The sequence below is a fragment of the Onychomys torridus genome, chromosome 19 (assembly GCF_903995425.1).
Source record: "Onychomys torridus chromosome 19, mOncTor1.1, whole genome shotgun sequence".
In the NCBI taxonomy this organism is placed as follows: domain Eukaryota; kingdom Metazoa; phylum Chordata; class Mammalia; order Rodentia; family Cricetidae; genus Onychomys; species Onychomys torridus.
The window spans coordinates 45,859,814-45,880,159 of record NC_050461.1 but is presented as its reverse complement, the minus strand read 5'-3'; the positions used below and the strand labels follow the sequence as shown (position 1 = coordinate 45,880,159).

The 20,346-nt window shown below is 44.8% G+C and overlaps 2 protein-coding genes across 3 annotated transcripts in view; one reads left to right on the top strand and one right to left on the bottom strand.

The window, feature by feature from the left end:
* The window catches only part of Katna1 (katanin catalytic subunit A1), a 33,742-nt gene extending 31,889 nt beyond the window's left edge, over positions 1-1,853 (top strand). The window contains exon 11 of the mRNA XM_036169018.1: positions 1,499-1,853. Coding sequence (XP_036024911.1) covers positions 1,499-1,697 — 199 coding nt within the window. The 3' untranslated portion in view covers positions 1,698-1,853. The remainder of the gene's footprint in view (positions 1-1,498) is intronic.
* Positions 1,854-3,181: 1,328 nt separating this feature from the next.
* On the bottom strand, positions 3,182-20,050 carry Ginm1 (glycoprotein integral membrane 1). 2 transcript variants are annotated; one of them, XM_036169138.1, is made up of 8 exons: positions 19,891-20,050; positions 15,955-16,014; positions 14,476-14,572; positions 11,566-11,717; positions 10,614-10,770; positions 9,358-9,491; positions 6,519-6,682; positions 3,182-3,845 (listed from the first exon to the last, which is right to left on the bottom strand). In XM_036169138.1, the coding sequence occupies exons 1-8, from the start codon at positions 20,002-20,004 to the stop codon at positions 3,734-3,736; spliced, it is 990 nt and encodes a 329-aa protein (XP_036025031.1). In that variant the 5' UTR covers positions 20,005-20,050; the 3' UTR covers positions 3,182-3,733. The 2 variants fall into 2 exon arrangements, with proteins under 2 accessions (XP_036025031.1, XP_036025032.1); XM_036169139.1 differs by having other exon boundaries at positions 9,358-9,488.
* Positions 20,051-20,346: the final 296 nt, after the last annotated feature.

The window sequence follows — 20,346 nt, the reverse complement described above, 5'->3', positions numbered from 1 at the left end:
AGCAGATGACCTACACTGGCTGGAAGATATAGCTCATGTGTGGTGTTTGTCTAGCATGCAAGCCCTGAGTTTGATCCCTGGCATTACAAAAATCCCAACTCTACACTACAATATATTTATGGTTACAAGTTGGTTTTAAGTTAGCGTTAACAGGTGTTGGCTAGATATTTGCATTTGATGATCCACAGTCCATTTGAAAGTTCTAATTTCAAGAAGCATTGCTTCCCTGCAATGTTAGATGGGAAATGACTCACAGGACACAGTAATACTGTAGTCTTATAGTCATGAATACATGTAATCACCATGTCCTAAAGGTAACTGGAATAACTTTTGTCCAGTTGACTCAACTAGGTGTGGCCCTAATCTAAGTCTCAGGGCCTTGACTATACTAGCTTCCCCATTTCTAAGTGAGCACATCACTCAGAATATGGGAGTCAGAGATTATGTATACAAGTGAAGTTGCTGCCTCTGTGCATACATGGTGACCACAGTTAAAGATGAATTTGGTCAGAGAAAGAAATTGCGTGAGCTGGGTGTGTGGCTTAGGTAGTAGAATACTTTCCTAACTTGCATGAAGCCTTGGATTTGGTCCTCAGCACCACGTAAGATGTGGTGGTGAAGGACTGTAATCCTAGCACTCAGGACATGGAGGCAGCAGAATCAGAAGTACAAGATCATACATAGCTACACTGCCAGTTTGAGGTCAGTCTGAGCTACATGAAACTTTTTCTCAAAGAGAGTGGTCCTGGTTTGTCCTGGAGCTCACTCTGTAGACCAGGCTGGCCTTGAACTCAGAGATCTACTGCCTCTGCCTCCCATGTGTGTGCCACCACTGCCCAGCTTATGAAAGACTGTTTTGATGTTAAGTTTCTGTAATAGAAGGGAAAGGGAAAACATGCCTGACCTGATTTCCCTTATATGGAGCAAATGTTTAATTTTCTAGCTAGTATCCCTTTCTATCTTCATGGTGAATACCTTTTTTTTTTTTTTTTTTAAGATTAATTTATTTTAAGAATGCAAGTGCTCTATCTGAATGTACAACTTTATGCCAGAAGAGGGCATCCCACTAGAGAAGGTTGTGAGCCACCATGTGGTTACTGGGAATTGAACTCAAGACCTCTGGAAGAACAGCCAGTGCTCTTAACCGCTGAACCATCTTTCCAGATCCCAAATACCTATTCTTTATTGAACACATAAGAAAATGCGATTGTAAGCTGCTTTATTATATCTTTTTATTTTATCTTGGACTGTATATTTACCATTTATTACTTTAATTAATTAGTATACTTATTTCATTATGGAAGGTTTCACTGCTAAAGCAACTCAAAGCAGGCCTTGTTTTCCAATGTAAGTTGCAATGCAGTATTAATGTTTTCCAATGTAAGTTGCAATGCAGTATTAATGTATGTATATAATGTGGGTAAGATCTTAGAGAATTTGACAGTTTTTAAATTCAATTAAAGTAACACTTCGGTCTTTTTTAAAACTTAATACCCAGGGATGCATCCTTGATGGCCATGAGAAGGCGTATTGAGGGTCTAACTCCAGAAGAAATCCGAAACCTTTCAAGAGAAGAAATGCATATGCCTACCACCATGGAGGATTTTGAAATGGCTTTAAAGAAAGTTTCTAAGTCAGTATCAGCTGCAGACATTGAAAGATACGAGAAATGGATAGTTGAGTTTGGATCATGCTAACTTCTCACATGTAAATTGTGAGAAATCTGCCTTAAGTGAAAAATAATTAAATGTAGTATTTCATTGCACTGAGTGCTATATTTTTTTAAACTTTCATAATGGTGTGATTTTTAAATTCTTTCTGGTTCTGAATAAAGGCAATGTTTTTCAGCTGCACATTGTTTTAATTTAGCACTGCTTGATTTCTAAGTACAGCACTCTCCCACTGCATTTTGCTGTTGTGTGGTAGTAACTGGAAGCTAGCAAACACACTTGCAGCTAACTAAAGCATAGCCAGACCTAGTGTATCTTCCTTCTCATCCGGTATCATGGTAGCTTTTCTGTCAGAGTAAGAATAGGACTCTTGGGGCTGGAGAGACAGTCCAGTGGTTAAGAGTGCATACTGTTCTCACAAAAGCCTAATTTCAATTCCTAGCACCATGTTGAGCAGTTTCAAGGGGATATAGTGCCTCTGGGATTCTTGGAACTCGCATGGATATGCACATACCTAGAAGTGCACACCATAATTAATTAAAACAATCCAGCTAGGGCTAGGGATATAGTTCGTTGCTAGGGTTCTTGACTAGCATGCATTAAGCCTTAAGTTTGATCTCCAGCTCTGCATACAACCAAGCATAGTGTTACCTGCCTGTAATTCCAGCATGTAGGAGAATGCAAGATTGAGGTCATGCTTAACTACTTGGTGAGTCTGAGACCAGCCTGGACTACATACGAAAAGTACCAAAAAGCAGACAAGATTCAACTTCACTATCACACTTGTCATCTTCCCCCTCCTCTCTCCTCAGTAGGCCTGGAGCTTTCCTGGTGTTTATTGGTTCAAGTCCCTACTATTGTAGGAAGAAAAAAAAGCAAAACAGCAAGCTTGGGCCATGTTTCCAAAATGGATTATAACCAAGAACCTGAGACAGTCTCACTATGTGGCCTATCGAGGTCTTCCTCCTTGTCATTAAGTAGTGGGATTATAGGTGTGCTCTACCATATCTGGCTTTCAAAATTTTTAATGGGAAAAAAATAAAGACCACACAGAGTAAGATTGTGTACTAGATAACGTTGAAACAGGCCAATCTGAGTGACCAATAACAAGATGAAACATGCTTATAAACAGCACTATACTTACAGCCAGAAGCTGAGGCTACACTCTTTAATTCCATGATGATGATAGCTTCTTTGAAAGATCTGAGCTTCACTTTGTCATGTGAATGAGCGGAGCTATACCACACCACTATATAGTGAGTGATTCTCACTTAGGTAAACTTAACCCAAACAGCTATACTTGTATCTTATTAATGGAAGGTAAGGAGGGCTGGAGAGAGAACTGTGTGGTTAAAATGCTTCCTGCTCTTACACCACCCAAGTTTGGTTCCCAGTGCCCATGTCAGGAAGCTCACAACCACTCTGTAACTCCAGCTGTAGGGATCCAATGCCTGCCCTCTTTTGGCCTCAACTGGCATTTGTACTCATGTGCACATAGCTGCCCCCCCCAATTAAAAATAAAGCAATTGTTTTTTTAAAAAGTTTATTTTAGAGTGAGAACATGTCACTACTACTTTTAAGTCCTGGTGTATTCAGGGTAAGCAGTTTTGGCACAGACACAGACCATGATACACTTCTTGTGTGTGAGATAAAGGCACATTGTACTGAGGGAAAAAAAAGTGTTAAGTTCTTCAGCTTTTAAAGTAGAATTTTTCATAAAGTGCTTCTTATCAAACCTTACAATAGTAATCAAATGGATAGATTCTGCAGCAAAGGCACCTGGGAGCTGCTGGCAATGTGGCGTTCTGTCTCGCCATTTTTTTCTGGTTATTTCACAGTCACATCTTTTCCACTTAAATCTTCTCTTAATTCATCTGGACAGCCAGCCCGTGTGTGGAGCGAGGTGAACTCTAACTTGGCACTGTAAAGGTCAGTTTTCAGGCAGTCTTAGGAATTTGGCAATTTCTATGTATAAACTGATTAATGATTTAAATAAAATGGTATTCAAATGGCAAGTCTGGAGGCGATAGACCAATCCAGAGTCCGTGGTTGGAGACGGTGTTTTAAATACATGTTTTACCTTGGAGTTTTTCTGCTGTTTGCTCAGAGCCCTCTGGATATAAGATGATAGGTGCCACAGACATGGTGTCCATTTTTTCCACCTGAAGAATTCCTCTGTAACACGAGATACATCGTTATTGCCAGTGTCCCCCATCTCCAAAGGTTGGGGTAAACAGCACCACTCAAGAGTACAGTTCACCTTCCCTCCCATGGTGTGTACAGGCTGTACCAACTCTTGGCTCCAAGTTCTCTTTAACCAAACATGCTGATGAACTAGAAGGGAAGAGATCACTGCCTGGCCCTACAGGAAGGAGAGCAAAGTCTTCTGGGCAAGAGCTGTCATCGCCCTAGACTGGTATAGGCTGTCGAAGAGGAAAGCCCAGGCAGCTTTCTAGTCACTGTCCACTGAAGCACAGCCTCAATCTTTTTTTTTTTTTTTTTTTTAAATTTTAATTTTTTTTGAATGCCGAATGCCGTTTATTGAAGGAAGGAGGAGGTCTTAAAATACAGGCTTACAGCACAATGGGAGAACCCCTGGAGGGCAGAAGTTCACTTCTCATGTTTTACAATCTTGCATCTAAGCTGTTAATACTCAATATGCTGGATATACAGGCAAGGAACTTCCCTTAAGCATTCAGGAGGGGGGAACCCCACAGGAAATTAGCATAGGGAGGATATCAAGGTCAAGGTCAGCAAGCAAGGCAACAGTTACCCAAAACAGGGCCCAGGGCCCTACAGGTCCCCCCTTTTTACTAAAAAATGAGTTTCTGACTTAGGTTGCGTGGGATGTCAGCAGGTCACCTTACCTGTCATGGAGACACCTGTCCAGGCCACACAGGCGCTCTGTCTTAGGTTGGTGATCGCCCCCCAGGTACTACCCATCTCTGAATATTCATTATCATACAGGCTCAATCATGTGTGAGCTGCAGAGTTAACTGCTGCCAAAGATCTCTAAGTGGCGCTGGGCTTGCAATCTGTGTGCTTGACACAGAAAAGACCAACAGAAGCCCTAACCCACCCATAGCCAGTAGGCTAAAGGCAACTGAGCCATTCCCTTTCTTAACAAGCCTTACTGCAAATAGGAGTCCTTGTACAACCTCAATCTTTAGATGTTTATTTTGTCACTAAAATCTGTGACCACACAATAGGTTTGCATAGTGAATCCAAGATCTTCCATTACTATTTCCAAGTTTCTCCCATTAAAACAGCAACCGAGCTCAACTTAAAATCAAGCTGACTGCACAGTGATGCTCAGACTGCTGCTCTCAGTTACTCTGTGTGGCAAACAATATCTGCCATTTTATTATATAATGTCACAGCTTGCTTCATTTTGGGGGCAAGCACTGATACACACTGACTCTATTTTGTTCTTACAACTCAGTCACCAGCAGCTGTTGAGCACCCGCTTAAAGCAAAGGCCGATGACTGAATTAAGTTGACTAGCTCCTAGCTTAGCAAATGAGAAGCATATGGGCTTACAAACATTAGAGAAACCAGGCCAATGAAGTTACCAAGCACACCAGATCCACGGATAATACAGTCCCCTCACCTGTGTCCTGTATGAGCCAGGTGTGGTGGCACACACCTAGAATCCCAGGAGGCACAGGCTGGAGGGTCATTCATGAATTCAAAGCCCTGGTCTACATAGGGAGACCCATCTAAAACACCTAAGCTGAACAACAAAAAGAGCAGGTACTTAAGACTGGAGTTTGGCAGCACCCATAAACTAAGCAGTCATCAGGCCATCAGGATTAACAGGTAACCAATGTTCCCAAACCTGTTCCTACCCGGCCAGACCTACTGGAACTGCTGTTTAGAGCCAGCACTGTACTTTGATAGGCTAGCCAGTGTCTGAGCAGCTAATGGGCTGTGCTGATCCCTAACAGTGGGCAGTGAGCGCATCTCTACAGGCTCTCTGCCTCTTGCCCTCAGAATTCTGTGGCCACTTTAACCCTTCCCTGGCCATTCAGCAAAATAACTCGGTGACCTGTCATGTGAGAGCTGAGTCAGAAATAATTAGGAGTAGAGTGGACTGAAAGAACCTGTTTGCCAGGGGCCACAGAGAGCCAATGAAATCAAGGACACCCAGGCTTGCTGGCACACTTCTGCAATCCCGCACTTGGGAGGTAGGAGGATCAGTAGTCCAAAGCCATCCTCAGCTTCATGGTCAAGGTGGGGGCCAACCTGGGCTGCATGAGTCCCTGCCTCATACAAGCAGCAGAGGAAGGGCATTTGGTGCTTTTGTCTCTGTTCTGAGTGGTGCTGTGGTGAAGACCCTGCTGGGCTCCTGACACTGGCTGATCTGATGCTTTGGAGGTGAGACAGGTATGGTTTTACTGACTCCGTGCATGCAGCATTCCCAGTGTTCCTGGTCATTCCTGCTCCATGGAGACTTAGCAACACCACTTCATGACTGGATCTCTGAAAGGACTGTGATCTCAAGTAGTACATAAATGTATTTTAATTCCCTTAAAATTAGAAAATGGGCTAGAAAAAGTTATTTTTCCTTCCACTGTCTTACCCTAATTTTATACTTTCTACTATAAAATACAATGAACTTTTTTTTTTTTTTTTTTTTTTTAACCCCAAGACAGAGTTTCTCTGTGTAACCTCCTGGCTGTCCTAGCACTCACTCTGCAGATAGACCAGGCTGGCCTCGAACTCACCGAGATCTGCCTGCCCCTGCCTCCTGAGTGCTGGGATTAAAGCTGTGCACCACTACCACCTGATGCTATAACTTACTTTTTGATAGTTAAGATTAATAACGTCTCAAAACCAAGTACTTACTTGTTCTCACAAACTGGGAAAAGCACCTTTAACACAGTTATGACCCCTGCTGCTCCCAGAACTCCGACCACCATGACGTTCAGGAACATGAAGAACACTGGGAACACACTGCCCCAGAACCGACAGAGCACTTTCCGGAGCTTTTCCATCCACTGGCACATTACCTAGAAGGAGAGTTTGAATCAGTTCCATAAACTAAAATTTAAAATTTCTCTTTACTTTAGAGATGGGGTCTCTATGGAACCCTGGCTGCCTGCAACTCACTATGTAGGCCAGGCTGGCCTCAAACTCTTAGAGATCTGCCTGCCTCTGCCTCCCGAGTGCTGAGATTAAAGGTGTGCGCCACCATGCCTGGCAGAATCTCTTAATGTTTTGGCTCTGGGTTGACATAAACAACCTGTGTCTTGATTATAACAGTGTTATGTGTGTGTCAAAGCTAACTCAAGAAAAAAAGTAAAAAACAAAGAAGTGTGGTTTGGAGTAAAAAGCTCAAAAATGAGTGATTTTCCCTAGTTCCACAGTGATGGGATGGGGGGGACCACAGGACACATATAACACGACAACAAAATTTTAAATGTCCCTAAATAAATTTTTTTTACACTTTTTTTTTTTTTTTTTTTTTTTTTTGTGTGGAGCTGAGATTCAAACCCTGGGCCTTGCGCTTGCTAGGCAAGCGCTCTACCACTGAGCTAAATCCCCAACCCATTTTTGTTTTTTGTTTTTTGTTTTTTTTACAATCTTAAAAATTATATTCCCAAGACACAGGCTGTGTAACTACAAGTCAAGGGGGGTATTCATGCTGACACACTAGTGAGCACTGACCACTGTTGCAGGTTTATAGTCAAGGAGTATCAATGCTGACACACTAGTGAGAACTGACCACTGTTGCAGGTTTACAGTCAAGGAGTATCAATGCTGACACACTAGTGAGAACTGTCCACTGTTGTAGGTCTACAGTCAAGGAGTATTCATGCTGACACACTAGTGAGAACTGAGCACTGTTGCAGGTCTACAGTCAAGGGAGTATTCATGCTGACACACTAGTGAGAACTGAGCACTGTTGCAGGTAGAAGACAAGGAGAGGAAGAATCAAACCCCAAAGCTTTTGCACTGGGGAAGTGCCACTGCTCTAGAAATGTTCATGTTAAGAGCAAGAAAGGAACCAATGTGGGCACTCATGCCATGGGCTATGAAGACAGTCTCCTCTGAGGCTGGCCTGCTGGGAGGTGGGGGATGGAGATAGCACAGTGTGGGAGCCCATTTTCAGGTTCCTAGGTTTTACCCAGCAGGTCCGCATAGAGGATGATGAGGACCACGGGGCTGAGTGCAGGTGTCTGAGATGGTCTGCACTTGGCTGTGCTGGGGGAGGTATTTTGCTCCACCCCTTGGTGTTTCCATAAATACCCTGGGGCAGAGATAGGCCAGTTGGAATAGGTTCCAGGCCCTCTTGAGGCTATCCTGTATTTTCTATCTCTTTATCTCCACATTCTAAATCCTCCTAATATTTCCTGCTGCTCACACTCAAGAACACTCTGGGGAGCTGTGGGGTTGGTGGGTAAACTCCTTGTACCACAGTGCAAAGTGCCCATCTAATCTAGACTCCAGCAACCCCATATCAGCGATTCGCCCTTCAGCGAGAATTACCTGCACAGACCTTAGCCATTTGGGAGCAGACATATTAGGACACTCTCAGAGCTCTTTCTATAGGTGTAACATAAATGTTCTTAGGAGACATCAATGTAGCTTCACATGGAATACCCATCGGACTCCTTACAGCACCCTGATAAAATATTCTACACTACCTGATAGCCTAAGCATAGGTTCACCTGAGAAATAGGTTAGAGGCTAAGAACTGACCCAGGGTCACATAACTAGTAAGCGGCAGATCAGATTTTAACCCACAGCCAATCATGGTGAGGATCTGCAGGGCACACTGCGCCTGTGAGTTACAAGGTGGGAGCTGAATGGAGATTTGAGAATGAACTGTGGAAGTGAAGACTCCCAACCAAATGAAATCCTGGGCATTGATAATTACGATCTGACTCTATCATTAAATGAAGTTTATAGAAGAAAATAGGAACACCTTGAATACTACATTAAGATTAAGATAATGCCCAGTGGTAAAGGTAGCTCAGTGAGTAATTTGTGGCCAAGCCTTATGACCTGAGTATGGTTCCTAGGGCCAACTCCTGAAGGCTATCCTCTGGTGAGCGTGCATGCACACTCACACCGACACACAGAGAGAAAAAAACAAACCCTAGTGAGCCAGGTGTGGTGACTCACACCTATAGTACCAGCACCCCAGAGATGGAGACAGGAAGATCATAATGAGTTTGAGCTCAGCCTAGGCTACAAACTGAAAAACAAACAAAAAACAAAACTGTGATGCATCCATCATTAAAAGTGATCCACTATTTTAATCTTTTTGTTTGTTTGTTTGTTTTGCTTTTCGAGACAGGGTTTCTCTGTAGCTTTGGAGCCTTTCCTGGATCTCGCTCTGTAGCCCAGGCTGGCCTCGAACTCAGAGATCCACCTGCCTCTGCCTCCCGAGTGCTGGGATTACAGACGTGCGCCACCACCGCCACCCGGCTGCTATCTTTATGGTTTCCTCCTCATTTTAAGGATGCACTTTTCTTCACCATAACCGTAACTGCTTATGGTAACACCACATGAAGAATAACCGTAACGGGTTGGGGATTTAGCTCAGTGGTAGAGCGCTTGCCTAGCAAGCACAAGGTCCTGGGTTCGATCCTCAGCTAAAAAAAAAAAAAGAATAACCGTAACTGCTTACAGTAACACCACATGACCACATGAAGATAGCACTAAGTATCGGGTTTACCTTGTATGAAGACGGAGGCTCTGCTCTGAGGGGAGTCTCGGGCAATTTGCCAGGTAAAGCATTTCCCTCCACAGTGGTTTCCACATTCCCAATGAGGTAATGGCTAGTGGTCTGCAAGGAACTTATGCTTCCTACTGAAGAGGGAACAAAGTTATCAAATGCTAGCAGCATGCTGACATCTTCTACAAGCCCTAACAGAGCACATCATATTATCTGCGATTTCTATCCTAACATACGTTCCACCATGAGAGAACAAGCATTTTATTTACTTATTTAACACCAGAAGAAGAAGTGTTCTCAGACCACTACACAGGGCTACAGAAGTTATGGTTTTGTCACACAGAAAATCGGAATTTCCCGTTCTGCCAGGCATGGTGCTCACTCCTGTAACCCCAGCACTTGTGAAGCTGGAGCAGCACAAATCCAGGGCGACCCTGGTCTACCTAACACATTACAGACCAGGCTGGGCTACAGGGTAAGAGCCTAGCGAAATAAAGACAGACAGACAGACAAACAGGAAGGGAGGGAGGGAGGGAGGGAAGGAGGGAAGGAAGGAAGGAAGGAAGGAAGGAAGGAAGGAAGGAAGGAAGGAAATACAATAAAATGTGGAAGTTCTACCAGGTGTAGTGGTCTACAGAGTGAGTTCCAGAACAGCCAGAGCTACAGAGAAACCCTGTCTCAAAAACAACCCAACAAAATAAAAATGTAGAAGTTCAGCTTTGGTCCCACTTTCAAAATACTTTTTTAAAGGAGTCTATTTCTGAATACACTAAGTAAGTAAAGATATACGGCAGCATTTGTAAGTAATGACAAAAATGCTTAAGGGCACATAGAGGACTGGAGGGCTGGCCCTGGTTCAGAGTGCCAGCTGCTCTTTCAGAGGACCTGAGTTCAGTGCCCAGCACCCATCTTGTGACCCTAGCTCCAGGGATCTGACTCTTATGGCCTCTGGAGGTACACACACACATACACACACACACACACACACACACACACACACACACACACACACACACAAAATTTTTTTTAAGTATATAAGGTAAGCTTGGTGGTGGTGCACGCCTTTAATAGCAGCACTCAGGAGGCAGAGCCAGGTGGATCTCTGTATTTGAGGTCAGCCTGGTTTACAGAGTGAGTTCCAAGACAGCCAGGGCTACACAGAAAAACCCTGTCTTGAAAAAACAAAAAGAAAAAAGAAAAGGCATATAAGAAAAAATAATTTCACTAACATTTTAAATAGTGGTCTTTTAAGTTACCTTTTTTGGAGAAGTTGGGAAGGGTAAACAAAATGTCACTGTCTTGGGAAATAGAATAAAGCATGCTTTCTTCCAAAGGAAGGGAAAAGTTTGAATGTCTGAGTATTCTCTGGTTCTTAACCAAAATGTCAATTTCGGTAACATCCTTTTGTTGAGCCTATGAAAGAAAAAAATAAGTACCTTTTACTTTAAATAATGCCCTAGTTTAAAGGTGAACTTTCCCCCTTGATTTCTGTAACTAAAACCCATGTCCTATTCAGCCGGTTGCTCCTTACACCCTCCCACCCTGGGAGGCATTACACCTTCAATGCAGTTTCATTCACACATCCCTGAGCCATGAACACAATCAAGTCCCTTCACTCTCCCCATGTGCTGATGCTCATCACATTTCAAATGACATAAAGGTATACGAATGTGAGATTTTTAAAAAGCAAAATGCAAAAACAACAAAAATACCATATGATTAAATCCAGACAATTCTAGGGCACTGTGGTCTCTTGAATGGCCCCCACAGGCTCATTCGTTTGAATGACTGGTCCCCAGTTAGTGGAACTGTTTGGGAAGGATTAGGAGGTGTGGCCTTGCTGAAGGAGGTATGCCACAGGGGGTGAGCTCTGAGGCCCAGCCTGTCTGTGTCTCTCTCTCTCTCTCTCTCTCTCTCTCTCTCTCTCTCTCTCTGCCTGTGGATCAGGGTGTAGCTAGCTCTCAACTACTTTTCCAGCACCATGCCTGTCTGCCTACTGCCACACTCCCCACCATAATGATAATGGACTGACTAAGCAAGCCCCAATTAAATGTTTTCTTCTCTAAGTCGCCGTGGTCATGGTGTCTCTTCACAGCCATAGAAAAGTCACTGAGACAGGCACCTTCTTCCTCATCAAGTCAGAAACAAAACCACTCAGCACTGCACACAGCACAAATTCACCCCCAGTCAACAAGCACATTGTCTCACTTGTCTTCCATCAATCTCTACCACCTCCTCTTGAATAACAATGAGCTGTGAACTGGAACCAGACGTCATAGGCCACTCATGAACTAAGATCCTTACAGTGACAATTCCAAAATATTCTTTCTCTTCCAAATTTTCCAGATTTTCACTCTTCACTATTAAAAAAAAAAAAAAGCGGTGAGACTGGATGTGGACCCAAGTTACCACCAAAGCTGTTACTGTAGTTGACGATTTCTATGACATTTACTTGGAACAGGACAACACATTGTATTGGCTTCCTTCATCCTTGACCTGAACAGTCTCAGGTTTATAAAAGCAGGATGAGCTGCCAAGTCCGTCCAGAGGCTTCCACTCATTAGCAAAGGAAATGCCTCCTGGTCTGCGGTCTGAATATGCCACGTGTGCTAGCGTGACAGTACCTCTGCTGTGGTTCCATGTCGGCTGCCAGAAGAGCGACACAGCACAGATGGAGAGCAAGCCACGAGACAGTCAGTCCCGTTCACTAAGTCAGCTTACTCACAAGTCACTTATTCACCCCCAAGATGCAGCCAGGGAGAGAAGACCCCATGCCAGCTGTGTGGCTTTACTTTCGAGTTTTCTTTCTCTTGTTTTGGGGTGTTCTTGATTCTTTGCACCCAGTGGGTGACTTTTTACAGCTGGAGAGGACAGGAGTAGGAAGAGGGTAAGAGGGGTCTGCAACCCACCCCACCCCTGTCATGGTGATGGGCAAGATATGACCATATTTCATTGTATACATGGATGAAAGTCTCAAAGTTAAAGACAAAATTCAAAAGAATGAAACAGCCAGGATCGTGGTGCATGCCTAGAATCCTAGCACTCGGGCAGCTGAGGCAGCAGGGGCCAGCCTGAGCACATAACAAAGCTGTCCCACAAAGGCATAGGAAGGGGCTAGAGAGACGGTGCAGCCATTAAGAGCTGACTACTCCATCAGAGGATCTGAGCTCAGAACCCAGCACCCACAGCAGGTGGCTTAACATGGCTCATATGGGGACAAATGTTCCCTTCTAGGCTCTGCGGGCATCTGCAACACACATAAAATAAACCTTTAAAACATTTTTTTTTTAAAGCAACATACACCAATCAATTTGCGACAAGATGAGCATGCAGTTGCTGCCTCCCAAATATAAGGACTAATTTGTGAAGGAAGCACACAGATATACATTCTAAATGCATACCCAGTGGCTTAAACTCACTGTGAGCCTTGAAAGGGCTGTTCCTTTCACCCAGAACGGCTGATCCCCAATTCATTAGCCATTTAACTATCCTCAGCTATAGTCTCCTCCTCACAACCAGCCATGCCATGCTCACAGTGAGCGGAACATGCCACCGTGGTGTAACGCTGGTTAACGCCAGCACTGTTAGCTGGCCCTCCCTCGGGGAGGAGCCTCATCATGGGCTCCACTCCTTTACCATGAGCAACTCCCTCGTGTTCTTTACCGTTCATAACCTTGAAGTACCGTTTTAGTGTCGAACTGGTTTCATTATGTTTGCTGTGGTGCTGTGGATGGAAGCCAGGGCTGTCTACTTGCTCAGCAAATGTACTACCACAGAGCTATAGCTCCAGCACCTTAAAAAAGGTTTTGAGCTGGGGCAGGCAGTTTGCACCTTCCCTCACTATGTTGTCCAGACTGCTTTCAAACCCAAGGCCGCAGTGACTCTACCACTTCAGCCGCCCAGTAGCTGGGACTAGGGAAACCCAAGTTTGATTACCATAGTGCAGGGTTTAATAAATCAATTAAATAAATCATTGCCTGTTTCCTCACTAGTGCCCCAGCCTGGTCAGCATGTCTAAGCCTACAGCCTAGGACATAAGAGATCAACAGTGGAAAAGTGTAGTTTTAAATACACCAGAGCGGTAACTCTTTAGTTTCCGAATCTCATATTGCTAATGTTGCATACATTAAAAACAACAAAAGCCCCCCATGTTGACTTCCTCACCGCAGCAGTTAGCTTTCAAAGAATGCCCTCCATGTTGCTTGCTGCCAGGCATGAATCCCTCACTTAACTCCCTACCTCAGTGCCAGCTGGGCCCGGTCACTGCTTCTCACAAGCCACAGAATATTGACACTTCCCATATTATTTTGTTTATGCAAATAAAATGGTATATCCCAACATAATATTATCTGATTTTTGTTGTTGTTGTTTTTTTTTTGAGACAGGGTTTCTCTGTGTAGCTTTGCGCCTTTCCTGGAACTCGCTTTGGAGACCAGGCTGGCCTCGAACTCAGAGAGATCCGCCTGCCTCTGCCTCCCAAGTGCTGGGATTAAAGGCGTGCACCACCACCGCCCGGCTTATTATCTGATTCTTTAAATAACAAAAAAACTTAAAGTTTAAAAAGAAAAAAGGGCTGAAGAGCTAGCTTAGCAGTTAAGAGCACTTGCTGCTCTTGCTGAGGACCTGGGATCAGTTCTTAGGACTCACAAGGCACCTTACAATTGCCTACCACTCCAATTCCAGGGGATCCAACATCCTTTTCTGGCCTCCTTGGGCACCAGGCATACAAGTGGTACACAGATATAATGTAGACAAAACACCATATACATAAAAATAAATGAATCTTAAAAAAGAAACATTCTGTTGACAGATGAGTAAAAGAAATAAATAGGAACCAGACATACAATTAATATCTGTTAATTTTATGCAATTGTGAATTTGCAGGATTTGGGCTCTTATTAGTCCACATCGATGCCTACTCTTAAATTGTTAACCTACCGGAAACTAAACGCCAGTCTCATGAAGGAGCAAGCAGTGTATCAATAATCAACATAGTTTAAATGCCTTAGTTACAACAATAGAAATAATCTATTACTTTAAAGAGGAACTTTATCACATCCAGTACTAACTTAGCAGTATTAAAGACAGAGCAATGTTGGAAACATTAGCAGTACTCACCTATCAAAGTCTGACAGCTTATTCGGGTTACACCACTATTTACAGGTAAGTCATTTATATATACCTGTCCATTCTCATAGGTTATGTTAAGAACAACCTTAAAATAAAGCAGCATATACATTAATTCCAATGGTTTATAAATGACAACAAACTCTTCCTGTCAAAAATATATTATGTAACTCTGTGTGTGGCAGGAGTCATAGTTTAGATACTTTTTGTCCCACAAGGATTCATGTGTTCTTAGTCTCTCAGTGTGGTGATGTTCAAGTGGGGATCTCGAAGATACAAACTTTAGTGGTAGACGTGTAATCCCTGGGACAGTGTCTTCACAGGACCTGTGGGACCCCAGTCTCTCTCCCATTTGGTATCTGGAATGCACACTTTTGTTCTCGTGTGAGCTCCTATCACTGTGGTACCAGTGGCCATGAGACCAGAGACAAACCAATGTCTGCAATATGCCCTTGAACCTCTCCAACTAAGTGAAAAGCAAACAACAAAAGCCTTTTTGGTTTTGTCTGAGGCTTTGGTTTTGTTTGGTTTCCTTTTTTAAAAATTTATTTCTTTTTATTTTATTTGTATGGATGTTTTGCCTGCATGTATGTCTGTGCACAGTGTGTGTGTGCATGTGTGTATGTGTGTGTGTGTGTGTGTGTGTGTGTGTGTGTGTGTGTGTGTGTAGTATCTAAGAGACAAAGAGGGTACTAGGTCCCCTGGAACTGCAGCTCCATGTTGAAGGCTAGGTTGGTGTATGGAGAAGGAACAGTGTTCCACTAACTGCAAGCATGCTTGGCAGACCTAGCAATGGCTTCCGATCTGAGAACCCCACTCTTCCTACTCCAAGGGGCTACAGTTATCAGTCCCAGGTCCACCCTCCAACACCCTTGAAATAGCCTGTGTTCCCCTTGTGAAGCATTGCTTGATTGGCTTCCAGATGATTCTTCCCAGAGATTTTTGCTGACATTGCCCCATTCCTCTCATGAAAACCACATACAAGATACCATACTTCTTAATAAGCTTGCCTTGTATAAGACATAGCTTATGTAAGACCTCCTGACCCTAACTCTTCTATCTTCTCATCCCCCTTAGGACCCCATCACTGAAGAATTACAGATAGTTGTGAGCTGCCATGTGGGTGCTGGGAATCAAACACAGGTCCTCTGCAAGAGCAGCCAGTGCTCTTAATCACTGAGCCATCTTTCCAGTCCTTGGATTTTGGTTTCTTAAGACAATCTCACTACTTAAGAAGCCCGGGCTGATTTTTAACTTGAGGTAAGCCTCTGCCTCTGCCTCCAAATGCTGGGATTACAGGCATGAGCTGCCATCCCAGCTTCATTAGCAAAGTGGGTAACCAGGTCAGTTACAGCCTGACACAGCTGTTTCCTCAGGCATTTCACTGTAATAACAGAAAATGGACTGATACGATTAGTAAAAATTCCTGGCTAAGTGTTATACTAAAAATACAGTCAAAAGGAGACAAACCTGTTCTTTAGACACCTCCCCATTGTCTCTCAAGGTAGTTACATTAATTCTGATGCCATCCTGCAAAACAAATGTATAGGTTGGGTAGATACACATTTACAAATTGAAAATAACCTGTTGTAGAATATTATTTTAAGGTGTGTTACTTTTGTTTATGTTGCATTTATTTAATTCTGTGAAGCTGTGTTACTGTGCCTGTCTAAAATGCCTGATGGTCTAATAAAGAACTGAACAGCCAATAGCAAGGCAGGAGAAAGGATAGGTGGGGCTGGCAGGCAGAGAGAATATATAAAAGGAGAAATCTGGGAGGAAAAAAGAAGTAACCAGAGAAGGGAGAGTACTCCAGGGGCCACCCAGCTACATAGCAAACCACAGAGTAAGAGTAAGATTTACAGAAGTAAGAGAATGGGAAAAGCCCAGAGGCAAAAAGTAGACGGAGCTAGGCGGTGGTGCCACACACCTTTAATCCCAGCACTCAGGAGGCAGAGGCAGGTGGATCTCTGTGAGTTCGAGGCCAGCCTGGTCTACAGAGTGAGTTCCAGGACAGAGAAACCCTGTCTCGAACACCCCCCCCCCATAGATGGATAATTTTAGTTAAGGAAAGCTGACTAGAAACAAGCCAAGCTAAGACCAGGCATTCATAAGACTAAGCCTCTGTGTGTGATTTATTTGGGAGCTAGGTAGCAGGCCCCCCAAAAGAGCAAAGACAACCAAAAACAATAATCCAGTTCTTTTAAAAAAAATGTGATTCCTATCATTGTATGTGTTCACATGAGTACAGACACACATACGCCACGGTCAATGTGTGGAGGTCAGAGGACAATTTTTGGAAATCGGTTCTCTTCTTCCACCTTTGGGTTCTGGAGATCAAACTCAAGTGGTCAGCCTTTGCAGCAAGTGCTTTTATTTGCCGAGCCCTTCACCCAGAGAATAACCAGTCCTTTTTCCATTTCTTCTGTTATTACTTTTACATTTATTTTCATTATTTTAAACTAGGTGTGGTGGGGCATATGAGTCCAGGTGCTCTCAGATATCTAAGGCATTGGATCCCAGAGAGCTGGAGTTTAAGCAGAGAATGTTACTCATGCCCACTACCCCTACCCCACAGAAGATTTCTACTACTCATTCCCACGGTTCTTTACAGTTTTGTTAGCTGTGTTCTTTAAACAATGCACTGCTTAGCTTTATCTCTTTCTGGGCGTTATAGAAGCAGAGCAGTTTACCTGGGACTTCCGTCCTGCGGTAGAGTCACTCACGTGTGCAGCAACAGTCCCTGATTTACAAGGCTGTGTAAGGATTCCACTGCCCATGGATACCCGTGCTTTCTTACTGAACCCACTCTGACCCCGCCTGGGCACACCTCTTGGGTAAGTGTTTGCAGCTGGTACCTTTGCTCTTGTTCAAGGCCTGATCAACCCAAATCCTTAAATCTACTGAAGGCATTTTTGTAGGAGAGCACTACTGGCCACAGGGACCTGTCACTGTTAACCAAAAGCTTTTCTATTAGGAGTAGGGGCGTAGCCAATGGGTCTAGTTCATCTGGGAGTGGGGCTGCATGATGACGAGGCTTGAGCCATCTCACCACAGCACACTGGCCCCCCTCCCTACCGCAACCCTTTTCCTATTTATTTTGAGACAGAGTATGTGATAGTTAATCTTCAGTCAAGCTGACTGGATTTAGAACCACTTGGGGGACATAACCTCTGGGTATGTCTGTAAGGGCATCTCCCGAGGTTTAAGATCCATCCTGAATGTGTAGGCAGGACCAGGTCATGGACTACTTTGGATTGAATATAAAGAGAAAAGGGAGAAAGCCAGCTGAGCACCCGCTATCCTTTCTGTTTCCTGATGCAGGTGCGCTCCACCAGGCGCTTCCCGCTCCTCTGGCTGTGCCCTCGCCCATCACGGGAGGATCTGCTAATCAGAAGCCATTATTCTTCTAAAGCCCATAAAAAGCCTTGTTTGAGAATCTTCTTACAGCTTCTGCTTTTCAAGAGTTTGCTTAGCAGCATCATGGTTTATAAAAGACGAAAGACACAGGTATGTTTTGCTTTGTTTTTTTTTTCCTAAAAAAAAAAAAAAAAAAAAAAAAACCCAAAAAAAACCAAGTTCAATTCTTTGCCTGCAGATATGGAGGCATACCTAAATGGTGGAGCCTAAGGAGGTTCAAGACCCTGGGCTCAATCTCAATTACACACACAAGCATACACTTGTGAGTGTGGTGCATCCGTGCACGAGTGAATGTATGTATGCATACACCAATCTTTTTTGATACTCTTGAATGATTTCACATGCATATATTCATATACATATACACACAATTTTTTGATGTTCTTGAATGCTTTCATTGCAAAAAGAGAATTCCATTTCTTACTTTCATCTGACATTAAATTCAGATCCAGCTCACAGCTCTTCCTCTGAGAACTTAAAAAAAGTTTTTTTAACCCTTATTTTTGTTTTATGTGTATGGGTGTTTTGCCTGCTTTCCAAAAGACCTAGAAAGGGAGAGAGAAAATGGTGAAGTCACTTGAAGCTAGACCACAATGCTGTGGGCTTGACCTGGCAGGCAAGATTTTTTTTTTCTGACTGTGTGAGTGAGTTCAAATGCTTCTTAGGTTCATAAGTGATCAGGAAGAATCTCCAAAACTGCAAAAATGAGGAAATAAGTCCATACCTCCATAACTTTAAAATCACCCCATATTTATTCCTGGTGCTTGTTCATACAATTGCTTTTTACCCAGAAGCAACTGTGGTTCACGTACAACTTCATACATATATAAGTGTGTTTAAGTCTAAATATCCAGAACGTGTGCAAACTGACCCTGCGGCTTCTTTGTAATTTCTGTACCCAGAGGAGTAATAGCATAACTCTAAAACATTAAAAGTAAAATGAAGGACTGGAGAGATGACTCAAGGGTTATTATAAAAACACTTATTGCAAAACCAGATGACCATGGGGAACTCGGACGCCACAAGGTTGTCCTCTGATCTCCACTTCTGTGGCATATGTCCCCGATCCAACATCATACACACGTAACAAGTAAATTTTTAAAAATAAAAAGTGGCATTTATCATGTAAGTCACTTCTGTATTTAGTGTGTTCCCACCAAAATAGTAAGGTGTTCAATCTCCTAAGTTTCAAGTCATTTGGGGAAAACTCGAACTTTATCCTTTCCAAACTTCTTCCGACTATACAAATGAAGAAAGGCAAATGTCGCGGCAACAAAAGTAAACATGGGCTGCCCCTGAATATTGCAATGCCACGCATGGTCTTCCGAGTCAGCCAGGTACAGTCACCTGTAAGGCTTGTGACACCGAGCGATCGAATCCGGTTCCCCGGGGATGCTGAAGCTCATCTCCTACCCGTGACGCAGGGAGGACCCCTCAACTATCATCCAATAAAAAGCCACGCCGGGGAACGCGAGGTCTTCTGCCTCTCCCCATCGCCAGCCGGAGCGGCCGGGGCGGCCGGGCGGGGAAAGGCGCTCCCTCCCGGTCTCGGCGGAGCGGACACAGGTGGCCAGGAAAGCTGCTAACTGGCAGCACAAACACCGTCAGGCCCAAGGGCCGGGCTCTCACCCAGGAAGCAGCCATAACCAACACCCGAGGTCACTGGCGATCGCGCAACTTTCGGCAGCCAAGCCAGGCAGGACCGCGACAGTTCGGGAAGCGCTACGAATCTCAAGTTGGGGGGCTGTAGGCTTGGCCCCACACTCCAGGGCGCCTGCGCGCCTTCCTCGCGTTCTCCTACGGGCGGCCCACCCCGCCCGGCATCCCGCAGAACTGCCCCCCGCCTCACCCCTTCCATCCTCCGGGTGCCCAGACCCTGTCCAGCCCGGCCCCGGCCTGTCCGCCTACGGGAGGGGACAGCGCCGCCGCGACCGGCCTCCCGGAGGTCCGCAGAGGAGCGGCCCCGCTGCGCCCGCCCTGCCCTACCTGCGGGGCTGTGGACGGCGGCCTGGGCGCGCTGGTGGTCAGCCACCCCGCGGCTGGCAGCGCCACGAACAGCAGCAGCCGGACGGGCAGCGGCGCCGATAGGGCACCCTCCATCTTGGACAACACCGGCGCCGGGCGGCGGGAGGTGAGGGCGTGGCGGAATGGGAGGGGCGGGGCCGCGGGCAGGGGCGGGGCCGGGTCAGGGGCGGGGCCGCGGGGAGGCGGGGCGGGGGCCGGGAAAGGCTCGCTGAGCTGCTGTGGTTGGCGCACGCCTTAGCACGTCAAAAGCGGAGTCAAGTTCGGGGACAGTCCTCGGGCGCTGGGCGTTGGAAAGTGATTCCACAAAACAAGTGCGATTCTTCTCGGTGCCATTACTTGTGGAGAGGTGTTCTTGTTTTCTTTTTCGAAACAGAATCTCATGTAGCCTAGGCTGGTCCTTGCACTATTTATTACTGA

Coding starts and splice junctions, on each gene's coding strand:
- Ginm1 (XM_036169138.1), bottom strand. CDS start 20,004: ATGGAGGGTGCCCTATCGGCGCCGCTGCCCGTCCGGCTGCTGCTGTTC. Junction 16,015..19,890: donor CGCCGTCCACAGCCCCGCAG/GTAGGGCAGGGC, acceptor TTTGTTTTGCAG/GATGGCATCAGAATTAATGT. Junction 9,492..10,613: donor TCCCAACTTCTCCAAAAAAG/GTAACTTAAAAG, acceptor TTCCCTCTTCAG/TAGGAAGCATAAGTTCCTTG.